This window comes from Myotis myotis, unplaced genomic scaffold (genome assembly GCF_014108235.1).
Source record: "Myotis myotis isolate mMyoMyo1 unplaced genomic scaffold, mMyoMyo1.p scaffold_m19_p_1, whole genome shotgun sequence".
NCBI classification, from domain to species: Eukaryota; Metazoa; Chordata; class Mammalia; order Chiroptera; family Vespertilionidae; genus Myotis; species Myotis myotis.
The window spans coordinates 29381215-29406668 of record NW_023416313.1 but is presented as its reverse complement, the minus strand read 5'-3'; the positions used below and the strand labels follow the sequence as shown (position 1 = coordinate 29406668).

Below are 25454 nucleotides of genomic sequence, written 5' to 3'. Positions count from 1 at the left end.
TTTCAATGTTACTAGAAGTAATGATGTTTTATGATCTAACTGGTTTAGTAACCTAACTTCTACACATAGACTCTGAAGTCAATCCACCTTGGTGCAAGTCACAGCTCTATCACTTCATGGTTGTGTCACTTAGGGCAAGTTACTTAACTTTTCTACATCTCAGTTTCCTTATTAATAAAATAGAGATAATAATATATGCTTCATAATGCTTCATTATGGATTATGTGGATTAATATTTTTAAGGTACTTAGAATAGAACCGGCTTTGTAACAGTGTTCAGTAAGTACTGTATTATTATAGAGACTACAGGATAAATCTCCAGACCTTGTAATCTTATCTCTAGAGACTTCTTAGTACCATTTTCTCTGCCTGGACTAGCTATCATCTTCCTACCTACATTATTCTCCTCTTAAACATCTCAGCTTGGTTGCACTCTCTTATCTACCATGTAATGAGTTGTGATCTCATCTTCAGGATCCCTTTATTAGTACTACTTTTGCTCTAGTATGATATCATGAAGACAGTTATCTTTTCATAACTTATCTTCTCAGTGAAATTCTTGGCTGTTCCTTGAAGGAATAAACTAAATCCTACAATTTTTTAATATAATTGTTTAATCCTCACCAGAGGATATATTTTTTTAAATATATTTTTTATTCATTTCTGAGAGGAAGGGAAAGGGAGAGAAAGATAGAAACATCAATGATGAGAGAGAATCATTGATTGGCTGCCTCCTGCACACCCCCTACTGGGGATAGAGCCTGCAACCCAGGCATGTGCCCTGAACGGGAATGGAACCATGACTCGTGGTTCATAGGTTGACACTCAACCACTGAGCCATGCTGGTCAGGCAAATCCTATAATTTTTAATAACTCATAATTCTTAGCAAGTTTCTTTGCTCTTATGAAGTACTTGGTGAGCAAAGGTGAGCTGATAGATAATGTTTTTATTAGTTTGATTATCTCAAACTTTAGTGAAAAGATTCTTATTAGGTGATCTCATAATCCACCTAATTATATTTTGATACCCTATATAATAAAAGGATAAAATGCAAATTGACCCTAACAGTGGAACTACAGGGAATGACTGGTCGCTATAACACACACTGACCACCAGGGGGCAGACACTCAATGCAGGAGCTGTCCCCTGGTAGTCAGTGTGCTCCCACAGGGGGAGCTCTGCTCAGCCACAAGCTGGGCTGACGGCTGCGAGCACAGCGGCTGTGGTGGGAACCTCTCCTGCCTCCTCAGCAGTGCTAAGGATGTCTGACTGTGGTTTAAGCTGTTAGCTGGACATCCCCCTAGGACTCTCGGGCTGCCAGAGGGATGTCAGAATGCCAGTTTAGGCCCAATCCCCCAGGGAGCGGGCCTAAGCCGGCAAGGGGATATCCCCCAAGGAGTCCTGGACTGTGAGAGGGTGCAGGCCAGGCTGAGGGAGCCCCCAAGTGCACAATTTTCATACATCGGGCCTCTAATTTACATATAAAGAACTGATAACAGTTCTTGGTACACAATAATGAAGAATAAGGAGGAGAAGAAAGAGGAGGGGGAGGTGGAGAAGAAGAAAAAGTCTTTTCCCCAAGTCAGACAACACATTATCTTATTTTTCATTCAATGACTTAAGAAAAAAGTATCATTTTTCCCCATTTTAAAGATGAAAAAATTCAAGCTTTGTGTGGCATAGGATGATCATAAACCTAGCTTTCCCAAGACAGTATTGGTTTACACTTCTTGTACCAGGTAATATTAATGGTGTTCCCATTCATTATCAAAAGTGCATATCAGGACAATAAATTACATGATTACCCTAGACTAAATTAATGCCAAAGTAACATATCTTGCAACTAAGGGTTATAAGTAAATTATATAACTAAGTCAATGCCAGAGCTCTAATCCCTAGATGAATCCCATTGAAAACCATGTATTTCATTTCTTCCACATAATTGGGAGTAATACAAAATATGAAATTCAGAGAGCTTTGGGAGGTCCCTTTACAGGCTGAAACTTTATGTTTGAGAGACCCCAGAGAGCCAAGAGTACCAAGAAAACATGATCAGGAGGAAAAGTGGGGGAAATTCTTTCCATTTTTTTCTGTCATCTCACAGAAAAATTTCACAATTAGAAGTATTGTGAATTTCAACTGCACAATGAAAAGATCATATAAAATATTATTATATTTGAATATGCATGATATAAATGTTACTCCTGATGTCTTGGCATTAAAAAGAGAGAAATTTGGACTTGGAAGATGGCAACTGGGAGGATAGCAGTGAGGAAGAGAGTGTGAATGAGTGAGGAAGCAAAAGAGGAGTGTGTGGACGTATGGTGTGTGTGTGTGTGTGTGTGTGTGTGTGTGTGTGTGTCTGTGTGTGTGTGATGGTTAGATCCTGCAGGACTTCCAGGGGCTGGTGGACTGAGCTTGCCTAGCCAGGCAGTCCCTGCTAATGCTGAAATCACTCCTGGAGCAGCTGGCTCTGCTGCAGAGGCCATGCCATCTTGAAGGGGAGAGCTGCTGTGACTGGGAGCCCAGCTCACTTCCACCCAGGGTGTCCTCAGAAACCACCCAGGACCCTACAGCCACTCTAAACAGGGACCTGCTGCCTCAGCTTCAGACCGACAGACACCAGGACTCCAGTCTCCCCAGCTGCAGGCTCCTGTGAGTTCCAAAGTATGCTCTCCTCCCACCAGCCCAATGCTTTAGCCCCGGAAACCACAACTGCATGAGGAGTTGCTGCTGCAAACATGCCAGCCAAGCCTGACGCATCGACCCCAGAAGCCAGGACCATGCAACCATCTGCCAACCCTGCCACTTCGACCCTGGGACTGGTGACCACAAGACCTGCCACCAAACCCATCACTGCAGTCACAGGCCCTACGCGACTCAACACTGAGATCCCTCCAGGAGAGCAAAAATGGGGAGACAAAGAAACAACCCACAAAGGAAAGGTAAGGCGGAATCCTCAGAAAATGAACTAAATAAAATGGAGGCATGCAATATGTCAGAAAAAGAATTAAAAACAATGGTCCTAGAGTTCATAAACTGGATGGATGAGAAAATCAAAAACTTATGTAAGAATCAAGGGGAAATAAAGAGTGATACAGATTCAATAAAAAACATTATGGAAGGTTTCAACAGTGTACCACAAGAAGCGGAGGACTGAATTAGTGAATTAGAAGACAGGGCAACAAAATACACCCAATTGGAACTGAAATTAGAGAAAAAAATGAAAAGGCAGGAGAGACTAAGGGAGCTTTGGGACAACATGAAACAAAGCAAAATACTTGTAATAGGGGTTTCAGAACAACAAGAGCAAGGGTTAGAAAACCTATTTGAAGAAATGTCAGGAAACTTCCCCGATTTGGGGAAGAAAAAAGTCACACAAGCAAAGAGTTCCAAACAATGTGAAACCAAAAAGACCCACACAAAGACACTTTGTAATTATTATGGTAAACATTAGTGACAAAGAGAGACTCTTAAAGGCTGCAAGAGAGACACAGAGAGTTACCTACAAGGGATCTCCCATTAGATTATCAAATGATTTCTCAACAGAAATACATCAGGCCAGAAAGAAATGGAAGGAAGTATGCAAAGTGATGCAAAGCAAGGGACTGAATCCAAGAATACTCTATCCAGCAAGACTATCATTCAAAATTGGAGGGGAAATCAGGAGCTTCACAGGCAAAAAAAAGGCTAAGGAAGTTTATCACTACCAAGACACCAATGCAAGAAATGCTAAAGGGACTGGTGTAAAAAAAAAGAAATAAAAAGAGAAGAAGGAACACAGGTACAAAAAATAAAAATGGCTACAAACAACTACCTATCAGTAATAACTTTAAACATAAATGCTTCAATCAAATGACATCTAGTGGCTGAATGGATAAGAAAACATGACCCATACATATGCTGCCTACAAGAGACCCACCTCAGAACAAGGGACGCACACAGGCTGAAAGTGAAGGGATGGAAAAATACCTTTCAGGCAAATGGAAATGAAAAAAAAAGCTGGGGTAGCAATATTTATATCTGACAAAATAGACCTCAGAGTGAAAGCCATAACAAGAGCTAAGGCCACTTCATAATACTAAAGGGATTGATACAACAAGAGGATATAGCTCTGGTAAACATATATGCCCCAATGCAGGAGCACCCAAATACATAAAAAACTTCTTGAAGATATCAAGGGTGACAACAATACAATCATAGTAGGGGACTTTAATACCCCATTGATAAATCCTCTAGACCAGTGGATCTCAACCTGTGGGTCGCGACCCTTTTGGCGGTCGAACGACCCTTTCACAGGGTTTGCCTAAGACCATCCTGTATATCAGATATTTACATTATGATTCATAACAGTAACAACATTACAGTTATGAAGTAGCAACGAAAATAATTTTATGGTTGGGTCACAACATGAGGAACTGCATTTAAAGGGCCAGAAGGTTGAGAACCACTGCTCTAGACAAAAAATGAGCAAAAAAACAGCAATCCTAAATGACTCACTAGTCAGATGGACTTAATTGACATCTTCAGAACATTTCACCCCAAAGCTATGTTATATACATTCTTCTCAAGTTCACGTGGGACATTTTCAAAGTTAGATCACATATTGGGTCATGGGCAAAGTCTCTCCAAATTCAAGGAGACTGAAATCATATCAAGCATCTTCTCAGACCACAATGGCATAATATTAGAAATCAACTACAATAAAAAAATTCAAACACTTGGAGCCTGAATAGCATGCTATTAAAAAATAATTGGGTTACCAAAGAGATCAAAGAAGAAATTAAAAAACATCTTGCAAACGAATGAGAATGAAAATCCAAATTCTATGAGACATAGTGAAAGCAGTCCTGAGAGGGAAGTTCATAGCATTACAGGCCTACCTCAAAAAACAAGAAAAACTGATAATTAATTATCTAACTCTACAACTTAAAGAATTAGAAAGAGAGCAATAAAAAAAGCCCAGAGTGAGCAGAAGGAAGGAGATAATAAAGATCGGAGCAGAAATAAATGACATAGAGTCCCCCCCAACCCCCCACAAAAAAAGAAAAAGAAAAGAAAAGAAAACAAGAGCTGGTTCTTTGAAAGGATAAACAAGATTGATGAACCTCTAGCCAGGCTCAACAAGAAGCACAGAGAGAGGACCTATATAAAGAAAATCAGAAATGAAAGAGGTGAAATAACAACAGACCCCACAGAAATACAAAGCATTATAAAAAATTACTATGAGCAACTCTTTTCCAACAAACTAGACAACCTAGAGGAAATGGACATTTTCATAGAAAAATACGATTTCCCAAAACTCAATCAGGAAGAATCAAATAATCTCAATAGGCCAATAACTATGGAGGAAATTGAATCAGTAATCAAAAAACTTTCAGCAAACAAAAGCCCTGGGACAGACAGTCTCACAGGGGAGTTTTACTAAACATTCAAAGAAGAACTAAACTTAACCTCCTCAGACTATTCCAAAAAATGCAAGAGGAAGGAACACTTGCAAGCTCTTTCTATGAAGCCAGCATTACCCTAATCCCAAAACCATATAAAGACAATACAAAGACAGAGAATTACAGACCAATATCCCTCATGAACATAGATGCCAAAATCCTCAACAAAATTCTAGCAAATCAGTTCCAACATTACATTAGAAAGATCATACACCATGACCAAGTTGGATTTATTCCGGGGATGCAAGGATGGTACAATATCTGCAAACCAATAAATGTGATACATAACAAACAAATTGGAAGATAAAAGTCACATAGTCATATAAATTGATTCAGAAAAAGCATTTGACAAAATCAAACACCCTTTCTTGATAAAAACCCTCAGCAAAGTAGCAATGGAGGGATCATACCTCAACATAATAAAAGTCTTGTATGACAAACATCATACTCAATGTTTTAGGCTAAAACTAAAACCATTTCACCTAAGAACAGGAACAAGACAGGATGCCCACTCTCACCACTCCTGTTTGACACAGTATTAGAAGTGCTAGCCATAGCGATTAAACAAGAAGAAGAAATAAAAGGGATTCAAATTGGAAAAAAGGAAGTAAAACTGTCATTATTCACAGATGACATGATACTGTACATAGAAAACCCTAAAGACTCCATCAAAAATTCTTAGACTTAATAAATGAATTCAGCAATGGAGCAGGATATAAACTTAATACCCAGAAATCTTTGGCATTTTTATACACCAATAGTGAACTTACAAAAGAGAGATTTTTTAAAAATCCCATTTACCATTGCAACAAAGAAATTAAGATACCTAGGGATAAACTTAACTAAGGAGGTAAAAGACCTATACTTGGAAACATACAGGATGTTTAAAAAAAGACATAGAGGAAGACATAAACAAATGGAAGAACATACCATGTTCATGGATTGGTAGAATCAACATCATTAAAATGTCCATACTACCCAAAGCAATCTATGGATTCAATGCAATCCCCATTAAAATACCAGTGGCATATTTCACAGACCTAGAACAAACTCTCCAAAAATTCATCTATATCCTATATAATAAAAGGCTAATATGCAAATTGACCAAACAGCAGAACGACCAGCTGCTATGATGCGCATTGACCACCAGGGGGTAGACACTCAATGCAGGAGCTGCACCCTGGTGGTCAGTGTGCTCACAAAGGGGGAGTGCCACTCAGCCAGAAGCCAGGCTGACGGCTGGCTAGCGCAGCGGTGGTGGCAGGAGCCTCTCCTACCTCTGTGGCAGCACTAAGGATGTCCAACTGATGGCTTAGTCCCACTCTCTGTGGGGAGCGGGCTTAAGCCATCAGTCGGACATCCCCTGAGGGCTCCCAGACTGTGAAAGGGCACAGGTCTGGCTGAAGGGAACCCCCCTCTGCCTCCAGTGCACAAATGTAGTGCACCGGACCTCTAGTGTGTGTATATATATATATATATATATATATATATATATATATATATATATCAGCCTAAGCAACCAGAACGACTGGAACCACCAGTTGCTATAACACGCACTGACCACTAGGGGCCAGGTGCTCAACACAGGAGCTGCCCCCTGGTGGTCAGTACACTCCCACAGCCAACCTACCCCGGCTGGCCAACCTCCTGCGGTCCCTCCCCATGACTGGCCAACCTCCCATGCCCTGTCCCTCTCTCAGGCCAGCAGCCCCAATCGGCCTGCTGCCTGCCCACTGTCGTGGTGGCCTGGTGGCGAGGGAAGAAGGAGTGGGGGAGGCAGAGAACCACGCAGTGGAAGGGTGCTGACAATGGCAGTGGTGGCATCCAGCATCCATTCCTTCCACACCCGGCCCGGCGACCATCACCTCCTCTCCGACCCAGCCCTGATTGGCATGGCCTCGATCAGCCCTGATCACCGGCCAGGCCTAGGGACACCACCCATACATGAATTTTGTGCACCAGGCCTCTAGTATGGAATAAAAAAAGACCCCAAGTGGCCGCAGCTATTCCCAAATCCTGAGAAAGAAGTACAAAGTAGGAAGAATCTCAATACCAGATGTCAAGCTATACTAAAACACCACGGTTCTCAAAACTGCCTGGTACTAGCACAAGAACAGACATATACACCAATGGAACAGAACAGAGAACCCAGAAATCAACCCAAGCCTCTATGCTCAATTAATATTTGACAAAGAAGGCAAAAGCATACACTAGAGTCAAGACAGTCTCTTCAATAAATGGTGTTGGAAAAATTGGACAGATATGTGCAAAAAAATGAAACTAGACCACCAACTTACACCATACACCATACACAAAAATAAACTCAAAATGGATAAAGGGCTTAAATGTAAGATGGGAAATCATAAAAATCTTAGAGGATCCACAGGCAGCAAAATACCAGACATATGTTGTAGCAATATCTTTACTGATATAGCTCCTAGGGCAATTGGAAACAAATGAAAAAATAAACAAATATGACTACATCAAGGTAGAGAAGGCTTCTGCACAGAAAAAAAAATCAATGAAACAACAGGAGAGCCTACTGCATGGGAGAACATACTTGCGAATGTGATCTCTGATAAGGTTTTAATCTCCAAAATTTACAGGGAGCTCATACAACTTAAAAAAAGGAAGATAAACAATCCAATAAAAAAAATGGACAAAGGACCTAAATAGACACTTTTCAAAAGAGGACATATAGAAGGCCAAGAGACATATTAAAACATGCTCAAAGTCACTAATCATCCAAGAGATGCAAGTCAAAACGACAATGAGGTACCATCTCACACCTGTCAGAATGGCTATTATCAACAAATCAACAAACGACAAGTGCTAGTAAGGATGTGGAGAAAGAGGAACACTCATGAACTGCTGGTGAAAATGCAGGCTGGTGCAGCCACTGTGGAGTTCCCTCAAAAAACTAAAATTGGAACTCCCATTTGACCCAATAATCCCACATTTAGGAATATATCCCAAGAAATCAGAAAAAGCAATCAGAAAGGATATATGCACCCCTATGTTCATAGCAGCACAATTCATCATAGCTAAGATTTGGAATCAGCCTAAATGCCCATCAGCAGATGAGTGGATTAAAAACTGAGTACATCTTCACAATGGAATATATGTTGCTGTAAAAAAGAAACAACTCCTACCATTTGCAACAGTATGGATGGACCTGGAGAGCATTATGCTAAGTGAAATAAGCCAGTCAGAGAAAGATAAATATCGCATGATCTCACTCATTTGTGGAATATAACTAACAACATAAACTGAAGGACAAAAATAGATCCAGAGACAGAGAAGTATCGAACAGACCATCAAACCTCAGAGGGAAGGCAGGGGAGAGTGGGGAAGGGGTTAGAGATCAACCAAAGGACTTGCATGCATAAGCATAACCAATGGACACAGACACTAGAGCGGTGAGACCATGTGCGGGGGGGGGGGGGGGGGGGCGGGCAATGGAGGGAAAAAGAGACATATGTAATGCCTTAATGAATAAAGAAAAATAGATAAATTCATTCAAAATCTGAAATATAATAGAAAAATAATAAAAATACCAACACTTAAAATTTATATAGCAATTTAAAGATTATACATCACATGTACAGAACATATTTGTACATGACTTCTCTCTTTTAATTCTCACAGCTCCCTGGAATACGTGGAACAGAAATTATTATTTCTATTTTACATGGAACTAAAAACAAAAGGACTTAAGCATGTCATTAGATTTATACTTCAGAGTATAAATTAGGATACAACATCATTCAGACATTTCAAAGTGATTTAAAATTATTGAAACAGAACCTGACAGAAGCACATTCAAGGGGAACATACTTAAGGGAAAACACCAAAATTATATTTGCCAGATAGGGAGTGTCTGGACTTAAAAAATTGCCTGTGTGCTGCCTGCTAGACACTGATTTTAACTATGAGATTCATCAGGTTTTTTAATCTACAAGACATTATCGTTATCTTGCCCAGTCAGCATGGATGCTACACCTAGAGAGAATAGAGGTGAATTTGTTCATTTCACATCTTAGGCTACAAAATATTGGGCATCACTGTCAAATCCAGCCAAATGCCTTTCAAATCAGGGATCAGCGTGAACAATGCTGTCTCAGCACACCTGAGCCATTTTTTTCTAGCAGTTTCATCTCAGGTCCCAAAGTCAGGAAACTGCTGATTCTGGGCAAAAGTATAAAATAACTCGTTTTCCCTCTCTCCTCATGTCCTTTTCTCATCTCTGTCCCTTAAACAAACCTGTTTGCTCATTCAACCATTCATTCACACTCTGGTTTAAATACAGGAAATGAAAACTACAATCATTGTTGACTCTCTCAGGGTTATTTGTATTTCAGTATAGTCAAAGCTGAAGATATTGAGATCTGACGGAGGCATTTCAAGCGGGTCACTTCCCAATTAACCTGAAATCACCTTCAGTAGATGCCCCCTACATACACTACCAACAGAAGCCCATATTTTGACTCAAAAACAAACCTCCACTCAGTAAGACTGAATAGTACTGAAAAGGAATAATGGCGTTTGGTTTGTTTGACTTTGGATTCATATATCTCTGTCCATTTTGCAGAATCACACAAGTGAAAATTTAAATGTGGAATAGCTGCATAGGTGCCAAGGCAAAACCAATTCATCAAGATATGCTTACATTGTACGACACTGATTTTGAACACAGTAAGGCAGATACCACCTGTTGATCCTGAAAGTCATTCTCTTCCACAAATTCAGAGAACCAGGTTATGAAATCCCCTTCAAACTTCATGACGACACAGCTTGTGGGTATCTCCCGAAGTGGCATCTGCATTGACTTAGGAGATTTGCACCAACAACTCAACAAGGACTGAATATGATGTTTCAGTTTTGTGAATACATCCTACTCTCCAAATTTTTCATCCTGTCTTTCTCTTATTCCCAACTTCAAAACTTCTAAAAATCAGATCTCAACACACTAAGCCAAAGTGTTCAACTGACCAACATTATTAACCTTTATAGTGAATCTTTTTCTCTCCTCTCATCTGCCTCAACTCAGGAGTCAGTTTGAACTGGAGTTTTTATTTCCTCAGTTGTTTATTTGAGATGTACTGACTTGTGTGTGTTTTGGGGATGGAGTAGGGGACAGGGCAGAGGGGTTGTGATGTCAGTGGAAAGAATATTTTATCATTATGTAATGTGGTAGTTGATTTAACACACTAGCTATAACAAATTACTGTGTGGATGTGAGAGTTTCAGACAAAAGTTGACATTTTAAAGCAAACATACCATGTAATTGCAAGGACACAATTGGAAGCAAAAATGACTAGATATAGATAGACAGACATAGACAGAGGTAAATATATATATATATATATATATATATATATATATATAGGCACATATACTTATATATTAAATATATAATTCTGGATTAGACATATTTTTTACTTTACACAGTATTTTAAAATTTTAAGTTTCTTGGTTATCTTTTAAAATTTAACTTATCTGATCCAAAACGTCTCGAGATTGGCTAAAGAACCCCTTTTCCATACTATATTTTTTGGTTGATTTTCCTTATTTTTAAATGCCATTCATTTTGTAGTCATTAATCAATTTATTCTTTAATAATCTCTTAAATGTGTCCAGAAATAGTGACAGTCCAGGTGCCCGTATGGAAATAACATTTTGAAAGTGAAAAGCAGTCATTATTTCTAAAGCTGATAAAAGTCATGTGTGTGTGGCCTGGCCAGTGTGGCTCAGTGGTTGAACATCAACCTATGAACCTGGTGGTCATGATTCGATTCCTGGTCAGGGCACAGGAAGGGGTTGCAGGCTTGATCCCCAGTAGGGGGCATGCAAGATGCAGCTGATCAGATCAGTGATTCTCATCATTGATGTTTCAATCTCTCTCTCCCTCTCCCTTCCTCTTTGATCTCAATAAAAACATATTTTAAAATAAAGTTGTATGCATGTAAGTATATACATGCATAAGTATAGAGGACTCCAACCTACCATGCCTTGACTTAGAATTTTCCAACTTTAAAATGTTGCAAAATTGATACCTAGCCAGTAGAAATATGAAGTCAGTGCTTCAAATTTTGAATTTTGACTTTTCACCAGGCTAGTGACATGATTATGATACTCTTTCCTGGCGCTGGGCAGCGGCAGTGAATCACAGGACAAACAATCCATACTCTAAAGTGTATCATGTTGCCAGCATTTTCTGGATACTGTGTACTGTGTTTTCGCATCCCATCACGTCTATGAAACACCCATCTGTGTTTCCTGCTGCTGAGAAGAGGAAGGCAATGAGTCTTGAGATGAAACTCAACATAATTTCCCAAGTGCAGGCTAATATAAGTGTTCTGAGCACATGTAAGACAGGCTAGGCTGAGCTGTGATGTTCGGGAGGTTAGGTGCATTAAATGCATTTTTTACTTAATGCTATTTTCAGTGGAGGATGGGTTTGTCAGAACATACCCCCACTGTAAGTCAAGAAGCTCGCCGAAGTGCGCGCGCGCGCGCGCGCACACACACACACACACACACACACACACACACACACACACAGGCAAGCATTGATATTTGTATGAAGTGACTTTGTGTCTGTGAAACTAGCTATGCCATGTGATGAAGTTGTTTCTATGGAAACAGCTCATGATTCATGATCAACATAAAAGAAAATTACAGATGAAGGTATAAGGTAGGCCTGACAGAGAAACTATTAATTCCAGAATTAAAATTTTAAATGCCATTATTACTCTTTTTTATGACTAGAAAAATTCTTTTATAATCATAACAAATGTTATTTGTTATTAAGTCCCTGTAATATGCAAGGAGTTACATAAAAAGCATAAAAAATACAATCCGAAACTTCCTGGAGCTTATATAGTGTGAGAGAAAAGGACGAGGTTAATAAGTAAAAACCTTCTGCATGCTGAAAGATGATCATTGCTTATATTGGGTCTTTTGTCTTTTCAGGGTCTTGATTTTTTATCTGCCCAATACCTGTTCTCCAGCAGAATTCTCTCTAGTGTGGCTACAGAAAAGGCTCTGCAGAAGCAAGATGACTTCCGGTGGGTTTTGAAGTAGCTCTAGGTGCATTTGGGTGGGAGAGGATTGCTAGGAGGGAGAAATGATGGCCTCTGACATGAAAAAACATTCTAGGCACAGGAAGGATTTCAGATAAATGTCATTGAACTGTCTCTCTGAAAACCACAAAACTGTTTCTCTTGATCAGAGAATTGTATATCATCACCCTGAAAATAATAGATCAGAAGAAGAAAAACCTTCCCATGAGTCACAGAGGGTTAGAGTAGGCAGAGGCCCTAGTGTTCAACAAATCTATTCCTCCCCTTTCATTCCCCCCATAGTGTTCAACAAATCTACTCCCCCAAACAAACCCTCTCATTCAAGCAGGATATACTCCTAGCAACTTGCCTGATGAATCCTTTCAGCGACAGGAGCCAGGCATCTAGCCTCTGACTTTTCACTTATATTCAAGGGGCCTTAAACCTGTGCTCCTTTTCAGTTGAGGTAGGGCTGGAATAGCTGATTGCTAATGGCTACCTTTATTTGAACCCTCTTTATTTGAATATATTCCCTGAGCTGCTTCTCTGCCTCTTCCTCTAAACTAAATAAAAAAATCTCTGAACATGCCTTTGTTTAAATAGATATCCTCTTTCTAGGAGACCATTTGTGGGGGGGAGGGTGAATTCTTATTTAAAATCATCCCCACCAGGCTTTTCAATTGTTTCAGTTCTTCTGCAAAGCTCCTGGGAGCCCCTCTTTAACTGCCTAGAAGCTAGGCTTCATTTCTCCGGGCACACTATGGGCCGCACTTGTGCTGTCTGTTATACCCAGTTTCATCACATCCCAAATACGATTTATATGAGAACTCACACTGATTTCGCTGCTTGGAATCATTTTAGGGACACCATGGAGAAGAGAGCAGGTGCTACGTAAGTGGGCTCCCCACACATCTATTTTCCCCACCTCTATGGTTTTATAAAGGCAACTGAAACAGAATATAAAGATCACTTCTCTGGGGGAATTTGAAAAGTTTGGTCTCAATCCTGTCAGGGCCCAGGTCTTCCTAGATAAAGAACAATGTTGCTAGAGATTAAAGTTGACTGCACTGTAGTCGCTGCCTTTGGCCAGCACCCTTTCTCCACATCTCTAACCAGCCCATTTCTGCCACCACGTCTATGGGCCCCAGGATTTCTCTCTGGACAATTTGCCTTATTTGTGAACAGAACTGTAAGAGTTACCAAGAAACTAGTCTTTTCCGGGATAGTTCCAATTTTTACTATTCTACCTCAATGTTCCCAGAAGTATCTTATTCAAAAACAGAGAAGGGTAGAACAGATCGATGAATCTCAGAAAGCAGGTGAGGGTGGGTGGGTGAGTGGGAAGTGATTAACATATATGGGGGGTCCGTGGACAGACTATAGTATGGTGAAGGCCTGGGAGGGGCGGGTGCAGGGTGGAGGGGGTCAGCATAATATTTTTTAAGCAAAAAATTCAAAAGGATATATAAAGAACTATAAGTATCCCTCCAACTCATTCTCCTAGTCCTGGGTCCACTTCTAAGAGAAACCCTGTTACTCATTTCTTGTGTATTCTTCCAGATACTGCCAGTGCCTATACAAATATATAAATATATATGTTTCTAGAGAGGCTTCTTTTTATATAAGTGAGAACATTCACTAACATTGTTTTACTCTGCTTTTAGAATTCTGTCTTATCTCTTGACAATCTTCCCAATGCCCTTTAAGTTCTCACCATGGTGAATTACCTGTAGTTCCCAGAACACTCCATGCTGTTTTCAGGCACACCTGCTAATGCCTATGCCCTTCCTTTGGTTTGGAAGGTTTTTCTATTCATTTGCAGCCTATACATGGTACGGACTAACCAGCCTCTTTAAGATTCATGTCAAGCATTAGCCCTTCACCATGCCTGAGAAACCACCCTTCCGTGCACCCACAGGATCCTGGACTTGTCTGTCTCTATCACAGCATCTACCACATTGTCCTAAAATAACTTCATGTATATATAGTTTTGTACTCTTTAAAATACTTGAAAGTAGGGAATATGACCAAGACATGCTTGTATTTGTCATATAATTCAATATAATGATGAATTATATGACAAATACAAGCATGTCTTGGTCATATTTCCATCCTTAGAGCCCAGTTTAGACCATGAAAAAAGACTAATTGTCTAGGTTGGCCAGCCAGCCCCGATCAGCCTGACTGGCACCGGCTGGCCAACCTCTCGTGGTCCCTCCCCAGCCAGCTGGCCCCCATTGGCCCCTATTGGCCCCGATCACCAGCCAGGCCAAGGGACCCCACCCGTGCACAAAATTGTGCACCAGGCCTGTAGTTGTCTATAAGCATATGTTGGGCCCAAACACCCAAGACCATGTTAACTATGGATGTTTCAAAATCTTTCAAAGGGGTAAAATCTTCACTCTGGAATAGAAGATTTAAATATATATATATTTTTAAAGAGTGTAAATGCCACAGGACATCTCATCGGCTTTATTCACAAGAGTAGTTGAAGGAATGCTCTTGGAAAAATGGCCTTTAATCTTAAATATACAATATAATGATGGGTTTTATTGGAGCTGCAAGGGTGGGAATACCCTAGGCATAAGGGGTAGCAGAAATAATTACTGGCAGAAAAAATACTATGAAAATGAGGTAACTAGGCTCATGAAAGAAACCCACACATCCTTTTTGTGGCCAGCCTTCTTTCTAAGTTATCACCTCTGGTAGAATTAATTATAAACCCTTTCTTGAGCATTTCTTCCAAGTGCCATGTAATAGATTGTTATTTACTACTGACTATTGACTTCTTTCAGTAGATAGCAGTTAAGAGATTTCATGAAATGCAAAATCTGCTGAAAACAGGAGTATTCTAAAATACAGAAACTTGGTGGATGGTGATTTTATGAAAAATAGGATTCAGTGCTCTGAAAAACTTTATGGGGAAATTCTGTACTAACATGTAATCAATTATAAGCATATATTCATCCATCTTCCTATTATCCTCAAGGATAATAATGCCATTTGATTTATGAAACTAAATCACTTGGAAAAATTTAATACCATTTTTCTTTTAAAATGCTTTACCATCCTTGAGAATGCAAGTTTTCTTTCTTTTTAATATATATATTAGAGGCCTGGTGCACAAAAATGTGTGCACTCGGGGGGTCCCTCAGCCCAGCCTGTGCCCTCTCGCAGTCTGGGACCCCTCGGGGGATGTCCACCTGCTGGCTTAGGCCCACTCCCCAGGGGAGCGGGCCCAAACTGCCCGTCAGACATCCCTCTGGTAGCCCGGGACCCCTTGGGGGATGTCCACTTGCCAGCAGGGAGCAGACCTAAGCTGCAGTCGGACATCCTTAGCACTGCTGAGGAGGCAGGAGAGGCTCCCACCACCACCGCTGTACTGGCAGCCATCAGCCTGGCTTGTGGCTGAGCAGAGCTCCCCCTGTGGGAGCGCACTGACCGCCAGGGGGCAGCTCCTGCATTGAGTGTCTGCCCCCTGGTGGTCAGTGTGTGTCATAGTGACCAGTCATTCCCAGTTGTTCTGCTGTTAGGGTCAATTTGCATATTACCCTTTTATTATATAGGATAGAGGCCTGGTGCACGGGTGGAGGCCGGCTGGTTTGCCCTGAAGGATGTCCCGGATCAGGATGGGGGTCTGGCTGGGGTGCCTGGCCAGCCTGAGTGAGGGGCTGATGGCTATTTGCAGGCTGGCCACAGGCCCTTCAGGGAGGGGGGTCCTGCTGGGGTGCCTGGCCAGTTTGGGTGAGGGGCTGAGGGCGGTTTTCAGGCTGGCTAAGCCCCCCAGTGGGGACCCTCACCCCACGAGGGTGTGGCCAGCCTGTGTGAGGGGCTGAGGGCCGTATCCAGGCTAGCCACACACCCCGGTGACCCAAGCTCCCAGCCACTCCTTTTTTTCTTTTCTTTTTTTCCCAGCACCTCTTTGAGCGAAGGGCAGGGCAGGCTGGAAGCAGGTATCTGGGATTTATTTATCTTCTATAATTGAAACTTTGTAGCCTTGAGCAGAGCCCAGGGCCGGCCAGGGCAAGTGGGAAGCTTGGCTTCCTCCATCGCTGGGGGCAACCCAAGCCTCCTGCTCGCTCCAGCTCCATGGCCCCCGCCATCTTAGTTGGGTTAATTTGCATATTCTCTCCTGATTGGCTGGTGGGCGTGGCTTGTGGGTGTAGAGGAGTGGCAGAGTGACAGAGTGATGGTTAATTTGCATCTTTCTCTTTTACTAGTGTAGACTAGAGGCCCCTCAACGTGACCTGCAGGGATCGGGCCAAAACCGGCAGTCCAACATCCCCAGAGGGATATAGCAGTGTGTAAAGCAGCAGGCAGCCAGGAGGAGCCTGAGCCCGGGCCAGGTGCCACACTGCTCCCACTCATCCTGGGCCTGCTGCACCTGCCGCAATCACTAGGTAGGCTCTCTACTGCTCTGCTGTGGTCTCCACATCCGTCCTAGGGAGATATCCGCGTGCCCATGAGAAGCAGCTGTAGGCTCGCACCCAGTCAGTCCCAATCCTGGTACCAGTCCAGATGGGGGAGGGGTATACAGGGGGAGTGTCTGTAGGAGAGGCTCATGACACCGCACCTGTGCTCACCAGCGCTGAGCCTGGCGCCTGGGCCCATCAGTCAGATGAGCGGCGCTCCCACTGTGGGAGTGCAATTACCGCCAGGTGGCAGCACCTGCATTGAGTGTCTGTCCCCTGGTGGTCAGTGCGTGTCATAGCAACTGGTCAAATGGTTGAACAGTTGCTTAGGCTTTTATATGTATAGATTTTTATTGATTTCAGAAAGGAAGGGGGAGGAGAGAGAGATAGAAACATCGATGAGAGAGAATCATTGATCAGCTGCCTCCTGCACACCCCCCCACTGGGGATCGAGCCTGCAACCTGGGCATGTGCCCTGACAGGGAATTTAACCATGACCTCCTGGTTCATAGATCAGCACTCAACCACTAAGCCATGCCGGCTGGGCAATGCAAATTTTCACTTATGTGTGTTTTGAGGGTGCTATTAAGACTTTGGGAGGCATGCCAAAACAGAAAGCATCAGACATAAGTGATATTCAGTTGAGATAAACACCCTTGCTACCAGACCACCTGATGGAAAGATTTTAGGTGCAATAGGTAAATCCTTTAGGATATTTCAGTCCTAGAAAATAACAGTTTCCTTCTGTTTCACATTGAGTGTTGAAAAAAGTATTAGTTTGGCAGTAGTGGAACAATGTTCCCAGTTTGAATACAATGGACAGTATCAGACAGAAATATTTCTAATTTGGTCCTGGTTCCAATATTCAATACAATATAAACCAAGCATCAGTCAAGTCTCATTTTGAAGACTATTGAGCCAACATTTCTCATTTCTGTCTTTGGGGATCTGTTTAAGTAGGTGAAAAAAGGAAGATAATGCCATGACCAACTAAAATGATGATTCAAGAAGCCTGAATTGCCTGCAGTAATTGCTGCTATGTTCCCAGGAGACTATCATCGTTTGTACTCAGTGGGAATTCAATAAATACTTGTTGGTTGACACATATAACGGGAAAATAAAATTTACAGATGGACTAGAGAATAAGATGGAGAGGAAGAATCTTGATTTTGATAATCTGAACTCTTTAATGGTCTAAGTTTATATCATTGAATATCTGAATTATAAATAGGTTTAGCCATCATGTCATTTACCTTCATTTTACAGAGGAGACACCTGAGGCCCAGAGAAGTCAAATGACTCACTCAAGGTTCCAAAGCTAAATTCCAGGGATAATTTTTGAGTTACCTAGCAGATAGGAACCAGCCCCTGGAGTCAGGCTGCCTGATTTCAAATTCTGGCTCTGCTATTTGCCAGCTATATATCTTCTGAACAACTCTTTACCCTCTCTCAACCAAAGTCTTCCTCTCTCAACCTCATAATTACTGCATAGCCTTAAACAGAGGATTAAATGAGCTACTAATACAAAAAGGAAAAACTATTTAATAACCATACTGGATACATAGGATATGTTCAATAAATGTTACTATTGTATTACACATTTTAATACCCAGTGTGGCCTTGTGATCCTAAAAACAAAGACTTTCAAATGTGAACTCAAACTCTTAAAAATCTGGATAGGATTGCTTAGAAGTGGCTTGAGGCATAAAAAGATCTTTATGCTCTCTCCAAACAGAGAGGCAAAGGGAAGTTTTTCCTCTGTCAGCTTTTCCAGATGGTAGAATATTGTAACCCAGCACCTAAAAGTGAGACCTGATCAATTACTCATATAAGACAAAATTTTATTTATGTCTTTATTTAACTGCTGATATCTTTTCCTCCCTTTAAATGGTACTGACCTATTTCCTCTATTTGCAAAGGAATTCTGTTATAACCTCAGAGAATTTACTGACAGCAGCAAGAGTATGTTGAGGCTATTTTACAAAGCTATTGCAAGCGCCTCAATAGGGGCAAAAACAGTTTGCACTGTTCTCTATTCTGAAGAAGAGAAGTCATTGGTGTTCTGTAAAGCAGCAGGATGGCAGTGTCAGAATGACAGTGCTTGGCAATATTTTCACAGCCATCATTTAAGGTTGGCTGACTCATAAGTATTGACACAGTGAGGAGGGCTGCTTATTAGGGTAAGTCAAGCCCTGTTATCCAGGCTCTTGCCTTTATTCTGTTGCTTATCATCAATTACTAAACTAAATTTTCCTCTTGAACACAGCTACCTGTTTAAACTACCTGGAAATTAACTTGAGACTTAATTTGGAAACTTGGAATAATACTATTCCTAGAGAAACTTAACAGAAAAAAAAGACGTTCATTTGTTAATAATGCTAAATCTTAGAATGATGTACTGCAGCCTTTGCTGCTCAGAGTGTGTCCCATATCAGTGATTGGCATCACTGGGAGTTGTTAAAAATGCACTGTCCAACCCCATCCCAGACCTCTGATTTAGAATTTGCATTTTAATATTTTAAAGTTCAGAGTGATTCCGATACACTTAAAAGATAGAGAAACACTGATTTGAAGAAATAGGTGGGGAGAGGAGTGATTCTGACAGGTGGTTACTATTTTGTGTTACCAAGATGATGGTAAATAGAGATAAATTGAAGGGAGTAACAGAACCTGGAATCAAATATTAAAATAACAACAGCAACAACAGTGGACTTTAGCAACACTGATGTTTAGTGAATTATATTTGCTTTTCTTTTAGGCATTATTTATACAGTTGACTTATTTTAGTTCTTTTTTTTTTTCTTTTGGTTGTTTTTATTATTTATAATGTATATAAGAAAATTCACAGTTGCATCCATCCATGCATGAAGGAAGGAAAGAAAATAAATACTTGTCAGTCATCTATTACTGGGAATGGCTACTTTAAATCAGGACTCAATAGATGTAAAGTCTTCTGGGAGTGGTCACGTGGGCCATGGTGTCTTTAGATCAGGGAGCTCTGTGGTTGGAACTCCTACTTGTTCAAAAGAAGCCACCTCTTTAAAAGTCCTTGAAATATGAAATACAAGAGTTCACCCACTTGTTTGCATGTAGTTAATATCATGTTTCCCAAGTCTACTACAGCTACTACAAAGAGAAGACTTGCTTATTGTTATCTGTTTCACTGGGCTTATATTAGGAGATGTTAGTGGTTACTTTAAGGCAATTTCTGGAGGCTACTGTCTCTTTTTGTCCCAACTGCCTCCTGTCCATTTTTAATCATCCTAGAAAGTGTGTGTGTGTGTGTGTGTGTGTGTGTGTGTGTGTGTGAGTGTGTGTGTGTGTGTGTGTGTATGTGTGTGTGTAGGGCTTGACAGAAATTGTTGAGAGGTTAATATAACAATAAATGGAAATCACAGTGGTTTATAGTCACTGGCACATACACAATATATCACATGATGTCAGAAGAAAATCCTTCTTAATTCAATCAATAATATTATTTCCTGAAAAGAAAAGCCTTGCTCTTAAGTATCTATTTTTTTCTGCATTAGTATTATTCTACAGAGGCTTTGCATTCACTGTTCAGTAACTATGATTCTGGATAGCAGAGATCATTGACTATAAAAGCTGTCTATTTTACTTTTTTATTTGGGAAAAATATTTTCTATCCTGAAGTATATAAATCAGAAAATATTTTTGATATTATGCTAGTCTTTAAAACAAACAATCCCATAAACCAATATGGAATTATATTATAATTTAAAAAATAACAAAATTAACATAACCTAGTTTCAAACCCATTAATGTAATGTATGATTATCATGTCATTTTCCCAGCTATGGATGGGTGGATAATAGCAATAATGAATAAGAATATAAAAATGAGCAATGCTTTAGTAATGAATTTTTGTCTGAATTTTCCTTAAAGCTATGTTATTATATTATTTGTCCATTCTTATTTTTTAAATTAATTTTGGTGAACATTTCCTATTACATAACTTCAAAAGTTACTGTCCATCAGGCTACTAAAGCATGATTAATAAAATAAGCAATGGTGTTATTTCCCATAGACATTTCCCCCCTACTTACATTATCTAAAAACCAAAGCATATTATAGACCATTCTCTTAACCAGGATAAACTATCCAGGCTGTGTTTATACAGAACCCTCAATCCTAAAATTCCTCTTTGTTTTCCATTTTTCTTGGAGTTATTTCCAATCTATTCACTTCAATGTTTTGTCAGAGAAAATATTAAATAAACCTCAGGTCTTGTTGGTAGCTATCATTAAAAGGAGAAACAAAGAAGAATAAGCAAGTCAAGTTTTATTATTTTTTCAGTGCTAGTGCTTTTTATTTTCCCATATAGCTCTAACACTTTTGTGGAAAGGTAATTCATATTTTAGTAGAAGGTATTTTTCATTGATTTATCGGCTCAGTGAATATTTTTTTAAAGCAAGTACATATACACATCGCGGAGTGAGTAAATAGATTGTATTATTCCATCATTAGGAGCTATTTCCAGTGGCACCGCAATTAAATTATTTTTCTGAGCTTATATATGAAATTCAATACAGAGCTTTTTTTGTTGTGGTGGTTGTTTGGGTTAATAGAAACTTCCCAATTCAAATTAAAAAAAAAAAAACTGAAAAGGTGTTTGTAAATATAGTCAACAGAATTATACATTTTTTACAATTCTAAAAAGTATAATGTGCCAAACAGAATACTTACTACTGGCAAAGGCATTGATTCCCTTTGAGCTCTCCTAATCTCCTATTTTATAAATTACTTATGTGGGTACTTACAAGAGACCAAAATAAAAGGATAAAAATGTTATTATTTATCTACATGATACATATTACTTGTTTTTTTCTAATTTGTTTAGCTGCAATAGCATAGATTGAGCATGATTTGCATATGTACATGTTATTATGCTACCCAGTGTTTGTAAATATTGTGTTTTGGGTTGCTTTGTTTTAGTGACATGTATGTGAACAAAATATTTTAAATAAGTCAGTCTATTAAAAATCATTTTCACATCAGAAAATATTCATTGTGCATTACTTTTTAAAAATTGTTTTTCTTTTTCTAATACAATAATTAGATGACTTATTTTGAAATAGTATTTTAAATAAGCTATTTAAATCTGGGTAGATTACTATTGGGGTGAGCACTTCCTAAGGTATGTAAATGCCTAATCACAATGTTACTAATATGACATAATTACAGTATGTCAACTGTAATTGACAAATCAATTTAAAAAATAAAGTTGGGTAAGTTACAACTATAAAATACAGAAATGTAATAGTCATACTTTTTATTATAATCATATTCAATAGATTATAAACGTATTTCCCCCTTCCTGTCCAAATCTTTAAAAAATTCTTAAACCTTAGCATGTTAAAATAGAATGGCACACTAGTAATGAAATGAAAAGACAATTCAATAGGCTTTACAACTATAAACGGATAAAATCCCTAAAGGTTATAGTCTTTAAATTATTCAGGCTCTCTAAATTTCTACGGCCACAATATTTTTTTCGCAAGCGGAAAAAAAATGACATGTTGCTCACCTAGATCTAGCTGTTCCCTAGGTGGTTTGTTCTAGAAAAGCAACAGGCTTTCCCGCCTGCCTTGCCGGAAGCAACAGTTAGAAACTCTAACAACTAGAAAACTGCTACCCCTCAGTGGTTGGAACCAGCCAATAGAGAAACTGTCAGATATGATTTCAATCCATTTTTGCAATAGCTTCAGAAAGGGAGGAGAGAAAAAACACACAATAGAATGTTAACCCTTGGAAATGAAAAGACTGCGCTGTTAACTCTCGCCCCCTTCCTTCCACCATCCTTTTAACCAGCAGGCTTTGGCAGCACGCTTAAGTTTCCAGGGCAAAACAAAGCAATAACCGGAGTCATTCTGTTTCATCTTAGATTTGCAAAATGCAACAAGGCAAATTCATCAACACCCCCCCCCCCCCCCCCCACCCCCCCCCACACACACACGGGAACAACACGAGCCTGCCCAGAAGCTGGCTTGAGCACTTTCGCATTAGCAAGCATGGACTATTGTCTCAGCCTGTTGCTCCTGCCACGGGGTGTGCTGGAGCCTGGACGGAGGGCGGGGACACCGAAACCTCCTCCGTGTGCTTGTGTACTCGGTGCTGGGACTGGGTCTGTCCGGCTCCAGACTGCGGGGAACCGACCTGGAGAAAAGGAGGCTGCGGACCTGGGTCCGAACACCCAAGTGCAGGCCGCCTGCTGCCGGCAGATGGTGCCCTCGGCATCGGAACACCAAAGGAAACCCTGCTCGAGTCCCGCTCAGACTCCGCCCCACCCGTCTTTCCCCAAATAGTGCCGCGCACGTTTCCTCCGGAACACCGCAGTAGCCCGAGTGTGTGTGTGTGTGTGTGTGTGTGTGTGTGTGTGTGTGTGTGTGTGTCCCCCAAATACGATGCAAACCAGGGGCCACAGGGAGTGTGTGTGTGCCAGAGCGGGGAGCGCACGCGGACTGGGACTCCCGCGGCCGGGGCGAGATGACCGCCAATGAAACGCAGAGGACGCGGGGACCGGTCCATTTCGTATCTGCGTAAGCCCAGCCGCGAGCCCGTCCTGAGACCACTCACCATGTTCACTTCGGAAACCATGTCTATGCTGGCGACATCGATCCGCATCCCGACGTCCACGGGGGGCCCTGCCGGGGAGATGGGACGTATTATGGGCATATTCTCAGAGTGGCGACAGACTGGGGAGGGGACAGGGGCTTCCTTGGCACTTCCTACATTCTGAATGGGCTCCCTGTACTCCCATCCCTCCGGGGGGGGGGGGGGGGGGGGGAGACAGCTTGGGAAAACAGGTGTGGGCACACGCGTGATGCAGTGACTATGCAGAGGGTGTGTCGGGCCGGGGTAAGGTTGGCTCTGCCTGGGGTTTCATCCACCTGCTACTGGGGGGATCCTGTGTGTGTGCGTGTGTGTGTGCGCGTGCGTGTGTGTGTGCGTGTGTGTGCGTGTGTGTGCGTGTGTGTGTGTGTGTGTGTGTGTGTGCCCAAGGCGTAGGGCATAGTGCACGCTTACGAAAATTACATGCTTTTTATTTTTTCTGACATTTATCTTTGTCAGGAAAAGAGAACTAGGTGTGGGTTACAGGTTGAAAAAAGATGAAGCTTTACCTCCAAAGTCCGGCCGCAAGCGAATGTCATATCCTTTGAGCAATCTGTCCACTGTCTCTTTCACGTATGACATGTTGCTGGGCTCATTGGCGCTGAAGGGAAGAAGTAGGGACCGTATTCAGAATGAGCACAAACTGCGAGCAGACATAAAAATAGATAGGCACACCTACCCCCAAATAACAAGCTACATGATCCAGCAAGCATGTAACAAGAAAAACACTCAGGAAGGAAAAAAAAAATAGCTCACCTGTGTGCACAACAGACCATGGCAATCATCACAGGGAAAGAGAGAAGCCCCAGACTCTCTCGATTATGCACTGTCCACATTACTAACTCTGATTAAAGAATTGTCTTTTCGGCGAAGATTCAAGGAATGCAACTTAGTCGGCGGCAGGGCAGTAATTCCCGAATGGACCTGCGCATGCGCAGAGGGTGCTCTCGACCAAAAGACACCTTGTGCCTTGCAAACAATATTCCTAGTGGAACAGGCAACAGATTTCAATCCCTTTAAAGTTCCTGTTTGTGGTGCTCTGCGTCCTCGGAGTAGTCGGAGATTTCCTGCTGTCTGCTTGCTGGGAATCCTAAGTGCATGTGTTTTGGGATTGGAGGTTGCTATGATCTTTTTCCTCTATGCCCTCAACCTGCCTTTTTTTTTTTTTTTTAACTCAACTCGCAGGCATCTGGCTAAGGCTGCCTGTGATTGGAACCTTTCGGTAACAGTCACAGCGGTCCCAGAACTGGGAGTTTAGAGAGAGGGCGGTTCTCTGGTCGCCAGTGTGTGTGTGTGTGTGTGTGTGTGTGTGTGTGTGTGATGGGAAGGGGGAGGGAGGAAAGCTTGGCGGTGGGTGGGGTGGAGAATGAAGTGAATTGAAGAGGGAAAGCCAGAGAAGAAGGGAAAAGGCAGAGGAAACCCAGGAATATTTGAGGCCTCCAAGAATCTGGTCCCCCTGGGAGGCTTTTTAAGACTTCCCTGTTAGAGTAGCCCATCTCTGTGGGAGGGAGGGGAGGGGCGGGTCAGTTCCTCCCCCGCCCCCGCTTCCTTTCTTCCCTCCCCCTTTTAGTCTCTGCAGCCTAGGACGGAGGCAGGAGCGGGGACAAGCAATGAGACAGCATCTCTGGGCAGGCTATCCTTTTTCTATGGCCACTGGGCCCAAGTTCCACTTTTCTTCTAGGTTCTAGTGAGGAAAATCTCTTTCATAAATTGCCAGTATGTTAGCTGGTATATAGTAACCCAGAAGGGGCTCTGAAACACCCAGAGGGTCTAACCTCTGTTTGCAAGCAGATTGGGGTTCTGTAGGAGCAACAGTTGTGTGAATTAAAATAAATTCAAACAATGCAATTTGATAAATGTCACTGAGCACAAGTTAGGAGGGAAGCCCTGGGCTAGG

The 25454-nt window shown here is 41.4% G+C and overlaps 1 protein-coding gene across 1 annotated transcript in view; it reads right to left on the bottom strand.

Moving 5' to 3' along the window:
* GABRB1 (gamma-aminobutyric acid type A receptor subunit beta1) overlaps window positions 1–24504 on the bottom strand; it is a 367547-nt gene extending 343043 nt beyond the window's left edge. The window contains exons 1-3 of the mRNA XM_036332902.1: window positions 24314–24504; window positions 24067–24158; window positions 23522–23589 (exon numbers count right to left, since the gene is read on the bottom strand). Coding sequence (XP_036188795.1) covers window positions 23522–23589; window positions 24067–24158; window positions 24314–24393 — 240 coding nt within the window. The 5' untranslated portion in view covers window positions 24394–24504. The remainder of the gene's footprint in view (window positions 1–23521; window positions 23590–24066; window positions 24159–24313) is intronic.
* Between the last annotated feature and the right edge of the window lie 950 nt (window positions 24505–25454).